Source organism: Pseudochaenichthys georgianus, chromosome 15, assembly GCF_902827115.2.
Source record: "Pseudochaenichthys georgianus chromosome 15, fPseGeo1.2, whole genome shotgun sequence".
Taxonomy (NCBI): Eukaryota; Metazoa; Chordata; class Actinopteri; order Perciformes; family Channichthyidae; genus Pseudochaenichthys; species Pseudochaenichthys georgianus.
This window is the reverse complement of record NC_047517.1, coordinates 19,661,528-19,679,380: the sequence shown is the minus strand read 5'-3', so window position 1 is coordinate 19,679,380 and position 17,853 is coordinate 19,661,528. Positions and strand designations below refer to the sequence as shown.

The window sequence follows — 17,853 nt, the reverse complement described above, 5'->3', positions numbered from 1 at the left end:
ACCGTAATTTCTCGTTTGGAATATGAGGAAATGAACTGCGGTCTGGTTCTCCCTGCTTACACGCGGTTTGATTGGCTAGCGCTTCTACTGTCAGATTTACATAAACGTGTTTGATTGGCTGGCGCTTCCAGCTCAGCTTCAAAAGTTGAACATTGCTCAACTTTTGAATCCTGGACATCCTGGACATCCTGGAAATCTTCGCTTCGCTCCCCCACAATGCAGTTCGGCGAAAAGCGAGGCAAAGTGACGTCATCCCCATTCAAAGTCAATGGGCAGAGAAGCGGTGGAAGTTTCTTCTGAAGCTGCTGTGTGGACGTACGGCCCCTACACACGGCGGCGTGCGTTGCCGCTTGGCGGTGGGCGTGTCTTGAGCTTGGGGAGTCAACGCGAGCAACCCGACCAACAACCAACCACATGAATGTCCCGCCCCGGACATACAAAGCAAAGCATTCATTCTACATCCATGCTGGCTAAATATACTGTCTATGCTTGCTAGCTGTCCATTCAAATGAAGTACACTGAATATAAACTCCCCAAACAAGCGAAAACCTACCAGTTTCCCCCACTGTCTTTGCCACCTCCCCCCATGCCTGGCTCCTCCGGTTTGTATCCCTGTATGTAAAGAGGGACTGGTCATAGAGTACCGGGTGATTCCCTACCGCCACGATAATTTTCTCCTCCTTTTGTTGACATATGGGAAATAACTGCGGTCTGGCTCTCCCAACATACACCCAGTTTGATTGGCTAGTGCTTGTACTGTCAGATTTACATACGAGGGATTTGATTGGCTGACGCCTCCGTCGAGGCGGCAAAAGTAGAACATTGCTCTACTTTTGCAGCGAGCACCTCGAGAGAAGCTACGCTTTGCTCCCACAATGCAGTTCGGCGAATCGTGACGTCACCCCATTCAAAGTGAATGGGCAGAAGCGTTGAAGCGGCAACGCACGCCGCCGTGTGTAGGGGCCGGGTGTGAAAATTCTCTCGCGTTATAATATCAGCGCGGCCGCGGTCAGATCAAAATGCCTCCAAATGCAATTTGAATGTCTATGTTTGAATAGACCTACAGCCAATCAGAGCAACGAAACGTTGGGTCTGCTGCGTCATGCATTACTGATACGTCACGTTCACAGTGAAAAGTCCCCAAACTCGCAGCAGAACTTCTAGGATTAATTGTATATTTCGGATGGATAGATTTGTTCTTAAACGCCCTCGCATTGAGGTACAAGTCGAACAGGTGCCAGAGTCACACGACCCACCTGAAAAGTGAATAGTGAGTTTTGAATATATTTTTGTAATAATGGGTCATTTGAAAAAGTGTTTTGTATGACAATAGAGACACAGGCCACCTGTTGTGTGCTGTGTCTGTCTCTCTCTGTTTACCTGTGTCTGACTGTGTCTATCTCTCTGTCTGTCTCTCTCTCTGTCTCTCTCCCTCTCTCTCAATTCAATTCAAAGGGGCTTTATTGGCATGAAAGTTAAATTAAACAATGTTGCCAAAGCATCACAATACAAAATAATTAACAACATTAACATACATTTCAAATGTTTACATATTATTGATATATATACAATTACATTTCAACATGTGTGTGTGTGTCTCATTCACTGTCCCTCAGGTTGTGGCATGTGTATACATATTGGGCAGCAAGGTGTGCCTTGTCTCCTTCTCCTAGGAGTACTCTCAGTCTTGAGAGGTCATCAACCTCCTTGAAAAGTTCAACTTGTTCCAGTAAACGCTCCTTACTTCGTTGAATGTTTGGCACTTCAGGAGGAAGTGCATCTCTGTCTCAGTCTCACCTGTCGTACAGTGACCACATATTCTGTTCTCTTTTGGTTGCCAGGATCTTGGTTTGTGGTCACTGAGCCTGTACTTGGTTAGGATCTGTCTCTGCTTTCTATCTCTGACAGTAGAGAGATATTCTGCCAGCTCGTACTCTCTGTTTAGAGCCAGGTAACATTCTAATCTACTTTGGCTTTTAGTTTCTTCTTCCCAATGTTGTAAATAGTTGTCTTTACATTGTGTTATAATGCGTTTGACTGTGATTGGTGTTTGGAGAGCAGTGTTGTTGAGAGACTGGTCAGAGTGGCTCTGAGAGGGGGCAGCTAGCCCCCTCTCAGAGTGTTAATGATCAGTGGGTATCTGCTTAATTCTGCTCTGCATGCATTTGTTGGTGTTTTTCTCTGAACACGTAAAATGTATCTGCAGAATTCTGCATGCAAAGACTCTGTTGGATGTTTGTCCCAGCGGGTATAGCTCTGGTGACTGAGTGGACCCCACACTTCACTACCGTACAGCGCAATGGGCTGGATCACACTATCAAAGATTTTGAGCCAGATTTTAATTGGAATTTGGACATTATAAAATGTTCTCTTAATTGCATTTAGAGCTCTTCTTGCTTTTTCTTTGAGTGCATTCACTGCCATGTTGAAACTTCCTGATGCTGTTATGGTTAACCCGAGGTAGGTATAACTCATACTATGTTCAATGATATGATTGTTTATGGTAAACTGGTATTTGTTCTCCTGACATCTGGGGCGTTTTTGGAAAACCATGACATTAGTTTTCTTCATATTGACTGCCAGGGCCCAGTTCTTACAGTACTGGTCTACTATGTCCAGCTGTTGTTGTAGTCCTTGTTCAGTAGGAGACAGCAGAACAAGGTCATCAGCATAAAGCAGACACTTCACCTCTCTATCTAGGAGGGAGAGGCCAGGAGCAGCACAGTGATCCAACTGAACAGCAAGTTCATTTATATATATATTAAATAAAGTGGGACTTAAATTGCAACCCTGACGAACGCCTCTTCTCTGGGTGAAGAATTCAGTTTGTTTGTCTCCAATTTTAACAGCACACTTATTCCCTAAATACATTGATTTAACCAGATCGTACATTTTGCCCCCTATACCACAATGTAGAGGTCTATAATAGAGCCCTTCGTGCCAAATAGAGTCGAAAGCTTTTTTGAAATCAATGAAACAAGTGAATATCTTACCATTTTGTGTTTGGTGTACATGTCTGTTAAAGTGTGAAGGGTATATACATGGTCGGTGGTGCGGTGTTTTGGAAGGAAGCCAATTTGATTTTTACTCAAGATGGATTGTTGGTTAAGGAAATCTTGTATTCTTTTATTTATAATGCTACAGAATAATTTCCCCAGACAGCTGCTGACACAGATGCCACGGTAGTTATTAGGGTCTGATTTGTCTCCACTCTTATGAATGGGGAGATGAGCCCTTTGCACCAGATGTCAGGAAAACATCCTGACTGCAATACGATATTGAACAGCTTTAACACTGTCCCCTGCATCTCTGGGGTGCTGCATCTGAGCATTTCGTTTTTAATGTTGTCTGGGCCACAAGCTTTCCTTGGCCGGAGAGATTGTGTCTGTGTAGTCAATTCTTCCCAAGTCATTGGGAAATCAAGGGGGTTTTGGTTGTCTTTAATAGTTTCTTCTAATGTTTGGAGTTGTTATTTTGTAATACATTGATTTGAATTCATTAGATTTATTGGTATGTCTTTGTACAAACTTTCAAAATGTTCTCTCCAGATGTGACCGTTTTGGATGAGTAATGCTTGTGGTTGTTTTGTGTTGAAGTTGTTCCACAGATCCCAGAATTGATTTTTGATCAATGGCTTTCTCAATATCCTCAAGTTTCATGTGGGTATCATTTTGTTTTTTGTTCCTTATTGTACATTTATATTTGTTTAAAACGTCATTGTATCTAATGCGTAAGGCTGGGTTGCCGATGTTTTTCATTTGCTATTTTTCTCAGGTCTTTTCTGATGGTCTTGCATTCCTGGTCAGACCATTTGTCAGCGTTTTGCCTTTTAACAGGCTTCCGCTTTTGTTTGATAAGGTCAGCTTTAATAGCTGCCTTGTGAAATATCATATTGATATAATCAATGGCCATGTTTACACCATCTTTGGTAGGAACATATTGATTTTGGTCAAATAGTGACATGTCATTCATCAGATCAGGTGAGTTCAAGGCCATGATGAATTTGTCTCTACTGTCTGGGGCCCATCTGTAAGTAGGATGTAATGTATACAGCTTACTGGGTTCCCTTGTTGTTGTTGTTCTCTCTCTCTCTCTCTCTCTCTCTCTCTCTCTCTCTCTCTCTCTCGCTCCGTGTCAATTCTATATTCCAACTTTTCTTGTTTCTGCCGCTGCGTAGCATGTTGTAACAACGTGGAATTAGCAGAATAGGCTATTGTATTGTTTAACTCACACCTGTTGCTCTCGATGTAATTTAGCTGATAAAAGGAGACTAATAAAAGCCTCACGTGTGGCGTTTCACTGTCAAGGGGTGCGATATAGCGTGTATGTAATTTATATTACAAATACTGACTTGAGCCCCACCTCTGTATGGGTTAGCCCTACCATAGATTATCCAACAAAAATACTCTGGCGCCGCCACTGCTTGGGAAACATATCTCAGTGTGTCTACTTGTCAGAGAAAGAAGAGACTAATGTTCACCACATGTGTTCTCTTAACTCTGTCCTTCTCTCACGTCTCCATCCAGGGTTTCAAAATTGCAATAAAAGGGGCCAGAAGAGCTGCATGCGGAGGGAGGAGGGAGTGGATGGTAAGAATCAAAACACATGCCTCAACGGTACACACTGATCTGAGAATGACAACGTGCATTAGTGGCAGGCGTAATTTCCTTCAGTAACTAGAACAGGAGGGCTCACATTGCAGCCTTTGTTTCAGGCTGTTTGATGTTCACATGTTTCATCCATTCGGAGGCGGAAGGATATATTACTGCCAGAGACAACTGGAGAGTCCTGAGCTACACACAAGCCATTTGCTGGAGAGTGATATACAAATATACCGTCATGTCTGAAAGGCAAAGGGTGGAAACTTTAGTAACTTTATTTCTCTGTAGAGGCTTCTTCTTTAGTTGAGTGCACACTCAAAATAACAGAAACACACATAGATTAGATTTACACAAAGATACAGAGGCCTGCAGTTATTGTGATTAAGCTTATTTTATCATCTTTGTTGAATGAATTTCTTTGATCCAAGTGTCCTGCCTTGGTAATTGTCAATGCTAAAATGCTTTTTGAAATTGGCATACATTTCAAATCACAAAACCACACAACATTTTGAAGGGAAACAGCAGTGAATCAATGGATTCACATCAAAACAGAAAAAAAGTGTGTGTTGTTGGTGTGTTAGTCCAGAATGAAAGGCACTGTAGAGGAATTTGCTGTACTTTTTTTATTTCATCCCGGAGAGGGGAGAGGTCGCCTGTGGATCATCTTTCATGTGGGATAGATGTTTGGAAGAAATCCAGAAATGTGTGAGGGTACTGTATAGCAAAGCAGAATGAATGTCCTTTATAATGTTTCTGACTTTCAAGCGGCCTATAACCTGACATTACATTAATGACACTCGTTTTCATTTTTGAGACAAATAACAAGAAGAGACACAAACGCTGTTTCAGAATGAATGGATTCCTGTCGCAGGTTGCTCATGGACTTCTCTCTGGCTCCGAGGCCCACAGGGCTTTTCTCAAAACAAGGCCATGTTTTCCTGTTTGTCTCCACAAAGAGATCATGGTGGTTTTATTGGGGATTTCACAATTGTATTGTTGCAGTTCAGGTATTTTGAGCCAAACACAGCAGCAGAGGCCTACGGCAGGTTCTTTTTCTTGAACGGAACAGGGTAAAAACAAGTCCTACACCCGGTAGTGCATTTTTCCATGTTGGATAAAAGTGCATCTTTTAACTGCCATTTTAACTTAACCCCATAAAAACATTGTTCTTTACATTAATGCACATCAGGCGAATAATGTCTTGTTTTTTTAATACTGTAAAACCTGCACAACGCTTTTAACATGTTGCACATTGTTGCTCCACACTACAACTTTTTAAATCTGCACAGCTCTCCACATAGTATATAGTATTTGTCATATTTTATTTTACTGTACTCAGTTTCTCACGTATATATATTTTGTGTAAATATTGTCTTAATTTTAAAATAGTCCTATTTTTGCTCCTTTCTTCTGTGTCTTCGTATGCACCATTTACACTAAAGCAGGTTCCATTATGTGTAAACCTACTTTGCAATAAAACCGATTCTGATTTTGAAAACATTTGAGAGGTTTAACCGGTTTGGTATAAAATAACTTGCAATGTCATTATGTCTGATACATTGGGCGGTTTGTGGATGTTGTTCTGTTTCAGCACTCTGACTCACAGGTTTTTTTTGGCTAATGGCTTGAGACTCAGGGTAATTTTAGGAACTTGGTTTTATTCAAAATGTCCTCAGTATTTCAGTGTCATTCATCATCATTTACCTCACAAAAGCCCTTTCATTCAACAGCTTGTTCTCCAGTTCCTCTTCTGAACTCCTGAATCTTGTACTCACAAGACCGACAGAAGAAACATATTGTAAATGATGCAGCAAAATCACAGCTATGGTAAAATATGTATGTTTTATTTGCCAAATTAATACTGAAAAATCAAAGACCAGGAAACAAACGCGCTCCTGCGTTTGATTATCTATTCTGATCATACACACTTCCTGAGAAGGAAGAGAGGAGAAAACTGCTGGTATGAAAGGTTTTTCATGACACCCATAAAAAAAGAACAGGCATATTATCCAGACACTTCTCCACCTGTGGAATTATGGAATAACAGGAATCAGCCAAAACCCATCTGTACAAATAATCGAGGTCCACTGCAGGTGTCTGCAGTTTTATATAACAGAAGGACAGCGTGCCATCATAAGCACAATTATTCCAGGTTTCCATCCAAAAAAAACCAGAACAGTGACATTATAAAGTTAAGTGATCAGCTTGTGCTTATGCTAACCACATAACTTATGTAATGTGTCATAAGGAATGGCCTAGGCAGAAACTTCTTGCTGTTACATTTACTTAAGACAACAGACATTAAGACTACAGTGTTGCAAAACTACACAGACGAAAACACTGGGGCAGCCATTTTCAGAAATGATAAGCCTCCTTTGACAGAAAATAAATGTTATTACGGTGCTTTTGAAACCACCACATTTTCATATCACTAATATATCAAACAAGCTGCAGTTAGAAAAGGAAGCACACTTTGGAGTAAACATAGGCACAGACACTCTTTAACAACTTATAAGTACACTTAGAACACAAATAAATAATTAAATGCTTTAACTCCATGTTGACATACATATTGCTCCTTATTCTCAGAATACACAAACCTGCCCACCCAAACACGTAGGGTCATCAAAACCTGATTACACCCCCCAATTATACACTACTGAACCCCGTCACATTTCAATTGTACACATCACTAGTTTGTGCTTCTTCCTCGCCCCCTGATCACACACCAATACTCAGTATGTCTGGAGAATGAAACACTTTCACACACATTATTCTCAATTACCTGGCCTCATACAAGAACTACATTTACTCACAGCTGTGATCTTCAAAGTGCATAAAAGCAAATGATCTACTCAAAGTCAATGTGTTTGAATTATTCATTTTAAAGTTGGCAAAGAAAAAAATTAAATAAAAAAAGTGTTTCACTTAGTCACATGAAAATGAATGTTTGAAATGGATGAATATACAAACGGAAGATAAATCCTCTATCTCTCCTCTGGCTGCAAACACAGCTAAAAGAAATAGTCCGTGGTTCAATTACTGGAAAAAAATAAAAAAAGGGCTTTTAATTATTTTCCCATAATAAATAAGCATCCTATCGAATTCCAGCAGACCGATAACATCTAGATTCCCCGCAAAAAGACACTTAACATATAATTGAGACTATGTTCATGCATGAGGCCCACTATTACTCATTCTCTGATAAAAATAAATCCACATAAAAATAAAAGAAATAAATACAGCAGTTATGGAAAATGTTAAAGGAAAATGTTCTCTTTGGAAAGAAATGCTCTAAACTGATAATAATAAGGAAAATGGTGAACCTTTTGGTCAGTGAAAAGACAAGTTTTCTCTGGAAGAGTCCTTTGCTCTTGAGAGGTTGAGGAAATAAGCAGAGCTCCCTCTACACTGTGGTCTGCACTACCCCGCGAAGGGGAAGCCTTACTGGAAGATCCCCCGAAAAACTAAATGGCACTCCACCACCACCTGCCTGGAAATCCTGGAGAACCCCCTGCTGCAGAGCGAGGGACGGCCGACTGTCTCCCTCCGTGTCTGGAAAGGATTCGCCTCATTCCAGCTTTGACATCTCATATCTGGTCGTCATGATTTCCTGGAAAATAATCGGCAAAGAGGAACTTCCTTTATTGTCCAAACTATTTGACATTTCAGTTTTAGACAGTGATTCCCAGGAAACCAGTGTTTTATACTTCAGAAGCAACATACTGTTACCACCTCACATCTCCTCAGTTACTTTGGCTACGCCTGTCATGGTTTCCATCCTGACAGAGCTAACGCAGTTCACAATAACAGTGGCAGCAGTACCACCTGGGGTTATAAGGAACTTTTTACACAATGGGTCCCTAATTTCAGACAGAGCCAGTAAGATTGACCTTGGAAGTCCCAAATTGGAGCTGGGAATAATACTGGGATAGTCAGCAGATTTGACCAGCTGTAGATAGCTACTTGTACTCCTGACCACATCCCACTGTGATGTAGTTTGGATCTTTAGGGTTTAAATGCTATGATACATCACAAGCAGTTGGAGAGGATGTTGTCACGACCAATTACCAGGACAAGCCGCAATGTTAGAGCAGCAGTTACTCTTTAAAAAAGTATATTATTATATATTGGTCTAATTATACCGTCACGCACATTATTTGCGATCCAGAGCGACAGGTTTCTGTTGCTGAGCTATCATTGGACAATCCTTACTCAAAGGAGGGTTTTCGCAAACAGTCAGGTAATAAGTGCTTGATTTCAATGAAGGTATGAACAAAGAATATGCCTAAAACTTAGAAAAAGAGTCATGAAGTCAGTCCTCATATAGTCACCAACACAGTAAGTCCAAAATAAGTGTAACATATTGAGCACATCTCTCTCCCAAACTGTTTGATACTCCTCTCCACGTCTTTAGACCAGATGTCTCTGGTTAAAGTCATAAGGTGTGTGGGTCATGTTATTATAAATATTTATAGATTCTAAAGTTATTCCTACCTCATCTGAGTCGAGCAGGACTGGTAGAGCTCTGCAGTAACAAACAGGAACAAAGAGAGACTGTTATAATTACATGTATGAAAAGACTTTGGCAGATTAATGAATAGAAATGTGAACGGATGCTTACACATCAGTAAAAGAGCTAGGAATGTTATCCTCCACCCACTTCAAGTCTTCCTCCTGCACAAGTGGAAAAAGGGCGTGAAAAGAAGCAAACACTGCCATCTGCTGGCACATGTGAAGAGTTCTACAGCCGCTTTTCCTAAACTTGGAAAGCTGCTCTCATCAGAAATGCTTCATATTCAATTAACCACAGTTATTTAAATGATATATTCCAAAAGTGTGCCGTTGTGGTACTGACTGTGTTTGCTTCCGCAGGCTTCACTGTGCCATTCGTCTCAGTTTTAGATCTCAACTTTATGCCCTCAGCTGTGAAGACCAAACACATAGGAAATATTAAATATATGTACATCACAATAATATTGGACACTGTAAATGTTTCAGGTGTTCTGGGTAAGGCTCCCATGATGTCACCGTACCAATGTTTGTAGAGGCGACAAACTCCTCTATCTCCTCGTCGTCAGAGTCATCCATGAGAGGTGTGAAAGCGTACCTGTGGATGTTGAAGTGATTAATAATACACATTAAAAAGTGTCCAATTCTGTTCATGTTCTGTACATGTTCATAATTTCAACAGTCCTAATGTGTTACTCACCTTTGGTTGTTTGCAGAGGGTCTCCATAAAAACATTATGACCAGCAGGATGACGGAGAACAAGAACCTCCAGAAAGCATCCTCCACCCACAGCTCAATCCAATCCTTCACACAAAAATAAGTCAAATTAAATATATAATGTAACTGTTGTTAATGCTGATGAAAGTGCAGATACTCACAGACTGGCAATCTGCAAGCCGGAACTTCTTTGCTATCCAACCCATGAAGATGACGGAAGCTGAGAAAGAAATGTTTGAGACACGGATGTCAGTGTGTTTTCTGGATACTCCATTATGACTTCAGTTTGAACCGGTTTTATATGGATAGTAGAATGTCTTGAGTAATTCACTTACCAATGACGGCAAATATTAGAGTGTTTGTAAAGTGCCTGTAGAGAGACAACTTGACGGGGTTTCTCCTCAGCTTCAGAGTCTTGATGGTTTGTGCCAGGCTGACAAAGATGTTAGTGGCAGTCAAGGAAACATGGGGCGACATTACATGGCAACCATTTTACAAACGAATCTATGTATGAGACTTTAACCTCAATATACTATTATAAATAAACTCTTTCCAGGACTACAGTGTCAGTTTATAACACGTTTTGAATTGAAACAAAACAAAACGACTTATGTTAGGTTGAGTAAAAGATTATAGTTTGGCATGAAATAAATCTGTTGAGAAAAATGATGTTACGTTAAAATAAGTAATTGTTGACTTTTCTGTGACAAAGGACAAGAAGAGAAGTCTCCTGGGAGATAATGACTGTTTGTTAGACTCATCTATTCAACTTAAGCTCCTCCATACTCGTATTAGAATTGTATTTGTTATACCTAATAAAATCTTGGAGACAAGTTTTTTGTCTCAAACATCTTTTGTAGCAGACGAGGGCTAAAATGAATATGGTGAATTAGAAACAGACTTGATTTCTTTAACTATTAACAATTATTTACATTTGTACAATAACTTTCAATTAAATATATTGCAACTGAACTTTTATCCAAATTGCCAAACCTAGTGGCCCCTCATATTTAATGATTTTCACATAGGAACACCGGTAAAGGTGGCGGGTGCTCATGCAAATCAATTATCTTCTCCCAATTAAGACCGAGAAAGTCCAGTAATGGAAGAACAGCAAAATACCATTGACTGTGCAAGAAAAGAAGAAGCAGTGAGAATGTAAGATTTGAAGAGCAGTTCAATTGTACAAAAAAAATAGTCCTTATCAATTTCAGTGAATAAATGAATGATGATATATTAATGCATGTTGTACTGCAAGTAGGGTGCCTAATAATCTGGGAAAGGGAGACGCAAATGAACATCTCCTGGACTAACGTGGGCTCATGTGAGGGGGGGGAGCAGGGGGGAACCACACAGGGAAAAGGTTGTGGGGGCACAAAAGGATATCCACCAGCATAGAGAGGAATCAAGCAGAGCCAGGGGAATGTCGGCCAGCAGGGCCAAGTCAGAGTCTTTCGCCTGGAAGGGAGGATAGAGCAGGACCAGGAGGCAAAGGAAGAGGAGAGAGATCATGGCCAGTGAAATAAAGAACCATTTACCAAAGTGCAGAGAAGGAAACACCAACAACTCCCACCAAGACAAGAACACTTCAATATGTCAACATGAAGGTATCAATGTTGCTGCTGAGCTTTACACTGGAAGGATATGAACCAGATGTTGCAGGAGTCAAGCACAGCCAGAACTATTTCTGTAATAAGAGCGGTGCCATTGTCTCGTCCCTTGATTTTTGGCCCCCCCAAAAAAATACAAAGATTGTGATGTCAGTTTTAGTTCAAAATACAACTTTACAACAAACCACAGCGCTTTAAAAACTCCTTGTTCATTCTCAAGACATGTTATCATTAGGTTATTATCAATTGAGCAGCAGTGAAACTATCAGGCTGCTCATTGATCATCACACACTTATAAATCACCAAATAAACGTTTTGTTATTTGCCAACTAACAATAGCTAAAGGGGATGTACGACAATGCAAGGTCGATTTTTTAAATAGTTCTAAACTAAAACATCAATCACATGTTAGGGATACCCGATGTTGGTTATCAACTTTATTTTCCCCTTCTTGTCTGCAAATAATCAAAGAGAGAAAACGTGGCAACAAAACATTCTTAAGCTTTTACAGCAAATGTATAATAATAACATTTTTCTTTTGTAATTGGTGTATTTTTTACCAGCACTGTCAAACTGTCATAATCTCAATTCATGGTACACCCCTTTGGTTGAAGCTTCTCCTATTTCAGGAGGTGTTTGATTTCTTCTGATATACATTTTTTTAAATATTATGTTGTTGTTTTTTTTACCACTGGGTTCAGACTAAATAAGCTAATTATGTTTAATAATCACAACTCACCCCAGTTATCCTCAGAACACCTTCAATGCTAGCAAAGGCAAAGTAGAGAATGCCGAGCCCCACGACTCTGTGCATCACCTGCCCCAGACGAGGCCTGAAAGGAGACAAACATTAAATAAGAAAGTGGTTTTGTTTGTACAATAATTGTAGTTTAAGAAAAAACAAGTAGGTGTGTGTTCAAATAAGTATTGACGTACTTTACGATGCCATAGCCCAGGCTGACAATGATGACGAGTAATCGAGCCAGAGTCCTTTTGAGAGCAGAGACCAGCTCGGCAAAGATCAACAAGCCTGGAGCTGAAGGGGGGGAAATAAACATTTAGAAAAACTGAAAATATTAATAACTGACACGAAAAGGGAAATGGTGATCTGGAGACACTCACAAGCTGAGCCGACAGTGTTGGTGTTTTCATATTCTGCACAGAAGACAGCCTTCTCCACCATCCCCAGAAATATGACCCCTGCTATCCAGAACTGGATCCTCAGCAGATCCTTCCAGTAGCACGCGGCCCAGATGAACCAGAGCAGGGCGTACAGGATGTACACTATGCACATCACCATGTAGAACTACAACAGGAGCAGTTATTACAAAATACAGAACAATATATAATGTTCATTCAAAAACATCTTGGTTTTGTGTGTACTATTAGGACTTTTCACAGAAATTGAAGAGGTTTGGGGTCAATGAATATGTAAGTATGTTAGTAGTATTCACTGATATTAAGTGAATTCAAAAACTGTACATTTGGGGGGGTTTATGTACTGAACTTTCCCTTTGAAGTGTAAGCCAAATATTTGGTCGTGCTATTACTTATATGCACTGTGAAGCTGACAATTGAGCGGCCCGACCAAGCAAGGAGGCAGAACGTCCAAAAATATAACCCGGTGTGGGCATTTATTAAACTTGAGCACAGGACACAGCCTCAATCTTGCTGTTCCTGTGCACACAGCCACCAGCCTCCAAACAGACAGGGCAACAGACCCTAAATACACACCCTCATCAGCAATGCGACACAGGTGGGGGGGAGGAGACAACACAGGGCACCAGGTGCACACAATCAACAGCCACAGACATGGGGGAAGGGGAACACTTTTAACATGGAAACAGAGACAGACAAACTAGTTACATAAATTACATATGCTTCCTGTGCAATGTTTTTAGTGCTATATTACCCGTAACGGAGGCCGAGATCTATGGGCCCAGAGATCACCTCCGTTACATGCACATACCCAAAACATTTAAATACTATCCTCCATTAAGCCAGGAAAGCATCATGGGCACATTCAATAAATGTACATATATCATACTATTAAAATCATCTACTCACAATCATTAGAGGCCATTCTGTGATCGAAATGTAGCCACGGCTGCTTTTCATCACCACACTAACTGGAAAAGAAATTCAGCCATTAGAATATTGAAACATGATTCCCAACACATTCACATTATTATTTGTTCTGGTGGAGACGGCAGTGTTGGCGCAAAACAGCTTTGCGTTTATGAGTCAGCTTCTTATTAGGGAAGTATATCTGCACACTCATGCACCACAAACCACTTCTTGCTTTTTACTGCATTTCCAAGGCAAAGTTCAAATAAGGGCGTTGAAGTTATTCTTTGTCTCTCCTAATGTATTTGTGTGTTTGAAATAAACTCACCTGTTAAATTCCAGTTAGCCTCCGGTTTACTAGACTCAAACTTAACCACAAGCAGATAAGGACCGTCCTTCCACGTGGTTGCTATGACGTTGTCGTTGATATTAACGCTGCCGTTCTTAGCCATGCTGCTGCTGTCATACTCCTGAGTAATCCATGTTTCATCCTGCAGTATGACAAAAGTAATTCAGTGTTCGTTAATACTATGTATGTAAAAAACACTTAAATAAACAATTAATTAGTCAAATAAACACTGAAAACTGGAAGAATACATTCTGTTGATTTCCTGGAATATTTTTTCTTGAATCTTTGTAAACTTAAACTCACATAATTTATTGTACAGTATTATGAACATTAAAGAGCAGGTTTCTTTTCTTACAGGCAGTTCCCCCTTCCGAGGAGGAGCGACTGGACGTGGATCTCCTTTGGCTTTCTGAAAAACACAGAGTTATTGGGAGATAATAAATGCCATGATGCCACGTGTGTGACTGTAAAATGACTTGTAATAAACCTACTTTGAGCATTGGAAAGGAGTGCAGTCCACTGTTACATGTCACTGGGCTATGTCTGTGTTCGATGCACTCTCCTTGTCCGAGGGGATTTGGATCCAGGCTCTCCCCTCGACTCAGCGGTGTTCTCGAGTACATTTCCTACAGACAATGACAGTCTACACTCAGCATTTTGAAACAATCACATTTATAAAGATAACTAGTATAACATTATGCTTCTGAACTTACTTCAATATTGTTGAATTCATTGTGACAGGGGTAGTATTTTAAATACCAGTGAATAGATAAGGCCACCTCCTCGGGACAGCCGAAACTCACAACTAAAAGACATAGACACATGTTATGACGAACAGGGGGGACAAAAAGGGGCTCATTTTTGGAGGTAATGATACAGTATAAGCATATTTTTTATGTCTTACCTTTTAATTCAATGTCGGTGTCTTTATACATTGATTTCCTTAACAGCAGAGGTCTGGATGTCTGCAGGATGGATACATACATTTTGTTAGTGAGCTGGATTGAGACAAAGGATACTTTTTTTATTACAAAATTGGCCATTATCTGTGTTTATGAATCTGGCAATGGTTGAGGTGAAACAGAAACTATTGTCCATCGGTTTGTATGCATGTCTGTATGAGGACTGTAATAGACTGGTGACCTCTCCAAGTTGCACCCTGCTTCTCAGCACAACTCAAACTGAAACAAGATCTAGAGACAGAGATTACAGCAGAGGGAATTTGAAACTGCACTGCTTAAATTATTGATCGACGCTTTCTGGTTCTGTTTGGATTGAGACCAGGAACTGTGCTTTAACACCGAGAAGAAGAAACTGCACTGTGCAAGCACTTGGCTGTCTATCAGGGTGTGTTTTCATGTTTATTAAAACGAAGAAGGCTGGGACAAATATATATTTTACGATGTGTCATGGCAAAGCATCTTTGGACAGCCGTCCAATTTAAGATGTAGCCACTCGTTAACCGAAGGCTAACCTCAAAGTGCATATCAGCCCTTCTCTACAAGGCAATGCTAATGAACTTTCATGAATCTGCTCTTGCGGTAGACATACTTTATCCAAACCTATACGACAGAAAGTCCCAGAGTGTTTAACGTTATACCATTAATTAAAAACAGATGTCACCACTGTCCCCAACCTCACAGCTGTTAGCGAGCATAACAAGCCTGATGTAGCTAACGCTAGCTAACCGGTGCTGCCGTTAATTAGTGTTTCCGGTAAGATACTCACATTTACAACTGTGATTTTCCAAAGCCCCGTCTCTGGTGCAGCAACAGCAGCATTTATAGTATATAGTAAAGCTACAAAAATGACAGTCCATGGATAGAAAACTCCTGAGGTCGGACAGCTCCACGTCCTCATCCTGACTGCAGCAGCCATGTCGTTGTGGGAATGAACACTTCCTGTAGGAGTCGCAGTCTGGGGCAGTCAGCCGCCGGGAGGAGGGTCTCTCACAGGCGGGTCATTCTGTGTGCTGCTGGAGCGCACCGGGAAAATTGTATTTGCAGTTTGCATAGGTGGCCTGAGGTGGAAGAACTACAAATATATTGTACTTAAAGGTGGGGTATGTAATTTATTTCAGAAACACTTGTTATATTCCATGGAATGCTCTTAACATCACGATAGCTAGGAATATATTAAATGCTTTGACAATAAATACATAACAAAATGTCATCTGTGGAAGCCGTGGCGCTGTAAAAAGCACGACCAATCATCTGAGCCGGCCCGGCTAATATGTAAGGGATAATGTGCTGCGACGCGGTCATTATGGGGAAAAGAACACCGACAGGCTGATCAGGAGCCCGACGCGAAGCGGAGGGATCTAGATCGGCATGAAGGTGTTCTTTTCCCCATAATGACCAAGTCGCTGCACATTATCCCGCTTATTACATGGCCACATTCTCAACAAAGTAACGTTATGACTCCCAATATTAATTGAAATGCTTTTATGGATTTAGAAAATGATTTTATTGATTTAAAAAATAGTTGTATGTATTGATTTAAATTGACATGCATCCGCGAAGAAAAATAGTCCGTTGTTACTGTTTGAACTAACGTAGCAACGGCAGGCTTCGATAGCGTTTTTGAGGAGCTTTCTGATTACAGATTTGAAAACATCGCTGCTTGCTTTAAAAGTAGCACAATTCATGATGTCAAACCTTGGAAAGTATCTCGATATCCCTGCCCTGATGCCAAAGTAACTGCACACTGTATGTTTTGCCGTTTGATGTATATGTCTGGACCGCTGCGTAAAAAGGAGGGTTTCTGCCCGTTACTTCTCCGCTGTTTTCTTGTCCCTCTTGTCTTTTTCTTTTCTTCACTGGGGACTCATCAGCCACTAACCATTACTCCAAATTACTGTGCTCTCCAAATATATTAAAATGAATGTTAAAATCCTCCATGTTGCTATCACACGACAGCGGAAAACTAAAGACAATCAAACAGTTTGCTTGCTTTTCAAACTGTTACATTTGAAAAACAGTTAGAGCGTCTCTTGTCAGTTTGAAAAGCCAACGGTAGGACCTGCTTGCGTTTTTGAGGAGCTTTTTGATTACAGATTTGAAAACATCGCTCCTTGCTTTAAAAGTAGCACAATTCATGATGTCAAACCTTGGAAAGTATCTAGATATCCCTGCCCTAATGACAAAGTAACTGGCAAGTGAATATGTGTCGCCGTTTGATGTCTATGTCTGGACCGCTGCGTAAAAAGGAGGGTTTCTGCCCCATTACTTCTCCGCAGTTTTTCTTGTCCCAGTTCCAAAACTGCCCAACTGTATACAGTTCAATCGACCGGACTTCTTTCTGAAGATGTGAGCGTCCTTAACAACGGTCAATAAGTCCTTGACAGCGGTCTGTCTGTTCGGTATTAACAACGTGTCACGTGTTCTGAATTGACCAATCAGAATCGAGTATTCAACTAAGCCATGTAATAAAACTGGATGGCCTACCTGCCTGTCAGCCTTCTGTGCACAAAGTTATCTCGTGCCCTCATTGGTCATGTGCGCGTTCGTGTGTGTTGGAGGAGGGGCTCTGTAAGGAAGTGGCAGATTTTTTTTCCGGTTGTGTATTTTCAAATTCTAGCGCACTCGACTGCTTTCTCCAAAATTACATACCCCACCAAAAGTATAAGTACCAGAGTGTAGGAATACTCTGTTACAAGTCAAAGTCCTTCAATCAAAATGTTACTCAAGTAAAATACAAAAGTGTGTGCTTCAAAATATACTTAAAGAACTAAAAGTAAAACTACTCATTTTGCCAATAGGTCCATTTCAGAATAATATCATATTATAATTATTGATGCATTAAAGTGTTATCAAAGCAGATAAAGGTGTTGCTGGTTTTAATGACTTTGTATAGGCTACTACCCGGTAGCGTTTGAATTTACTCCAGGTGTTACTAAAGTATTTTTTAATTGTTGATTATACTTCACATTATTAATCCAAATCTGCAAAGTAACTAAAAGTATTTAATACATTTAGTAGAGTAATAGTACACCATT

General features: G+C 40.4%; 1 protein-coding gene across 1 annotated transcript; it reads right to left on the bottom strand.

Annotated features, from left to right (window-relative positions):
- Nucleotides 1–6,239: 6,239 nt before the first annotated feature.
- On the bottom strand, nucleotides 6,240–15,823 carry tmem87b (transmembrane protein 87B). Its single transcript, XM_034100555.2, has 19 exons — nucleotides 15,585–15,823; nucleotides 14,761–14,821; nucleotides 14,570–14,661; nucleotides 14,348–14,482; nucleotides 14,212–14,265; nucleotides 13,836–13,998; nucleotides 13,508–13,569; nucleotides 12,563–12,746; nucleotides 12,377–12,476; nucleotides 12,180–12,273; nucleotides 11,217–11,288; nucleotides 10,166–10,274; nucleotides 9,992–10,050; nucleotides 9,814–9,917; nucleotides 9,638–9,711; nucleotides 9,460–9,527; nucleotides 9,226–9,278; nucleotides 9,099–9,129; nucleotides 6,240–8,214 (listed from the first exon to the last, which is right to left on the bottom strand). Exons 1-19 carry the CDS (start codon nucleotides 15,732–15,734, stop codon nucleotides 8,173–8,175), a joined length of 1,707 nt encoding a protein of 568 aa, XP_033956446.1. The 5' UTR covers nucleotides 15,735–15,823; the 3' UTR covers nucleotides 6,240–8,172.
- Between the last annotated feature and the right edge of the window lie 2,030 nt (nucleotides 15,824–17,853).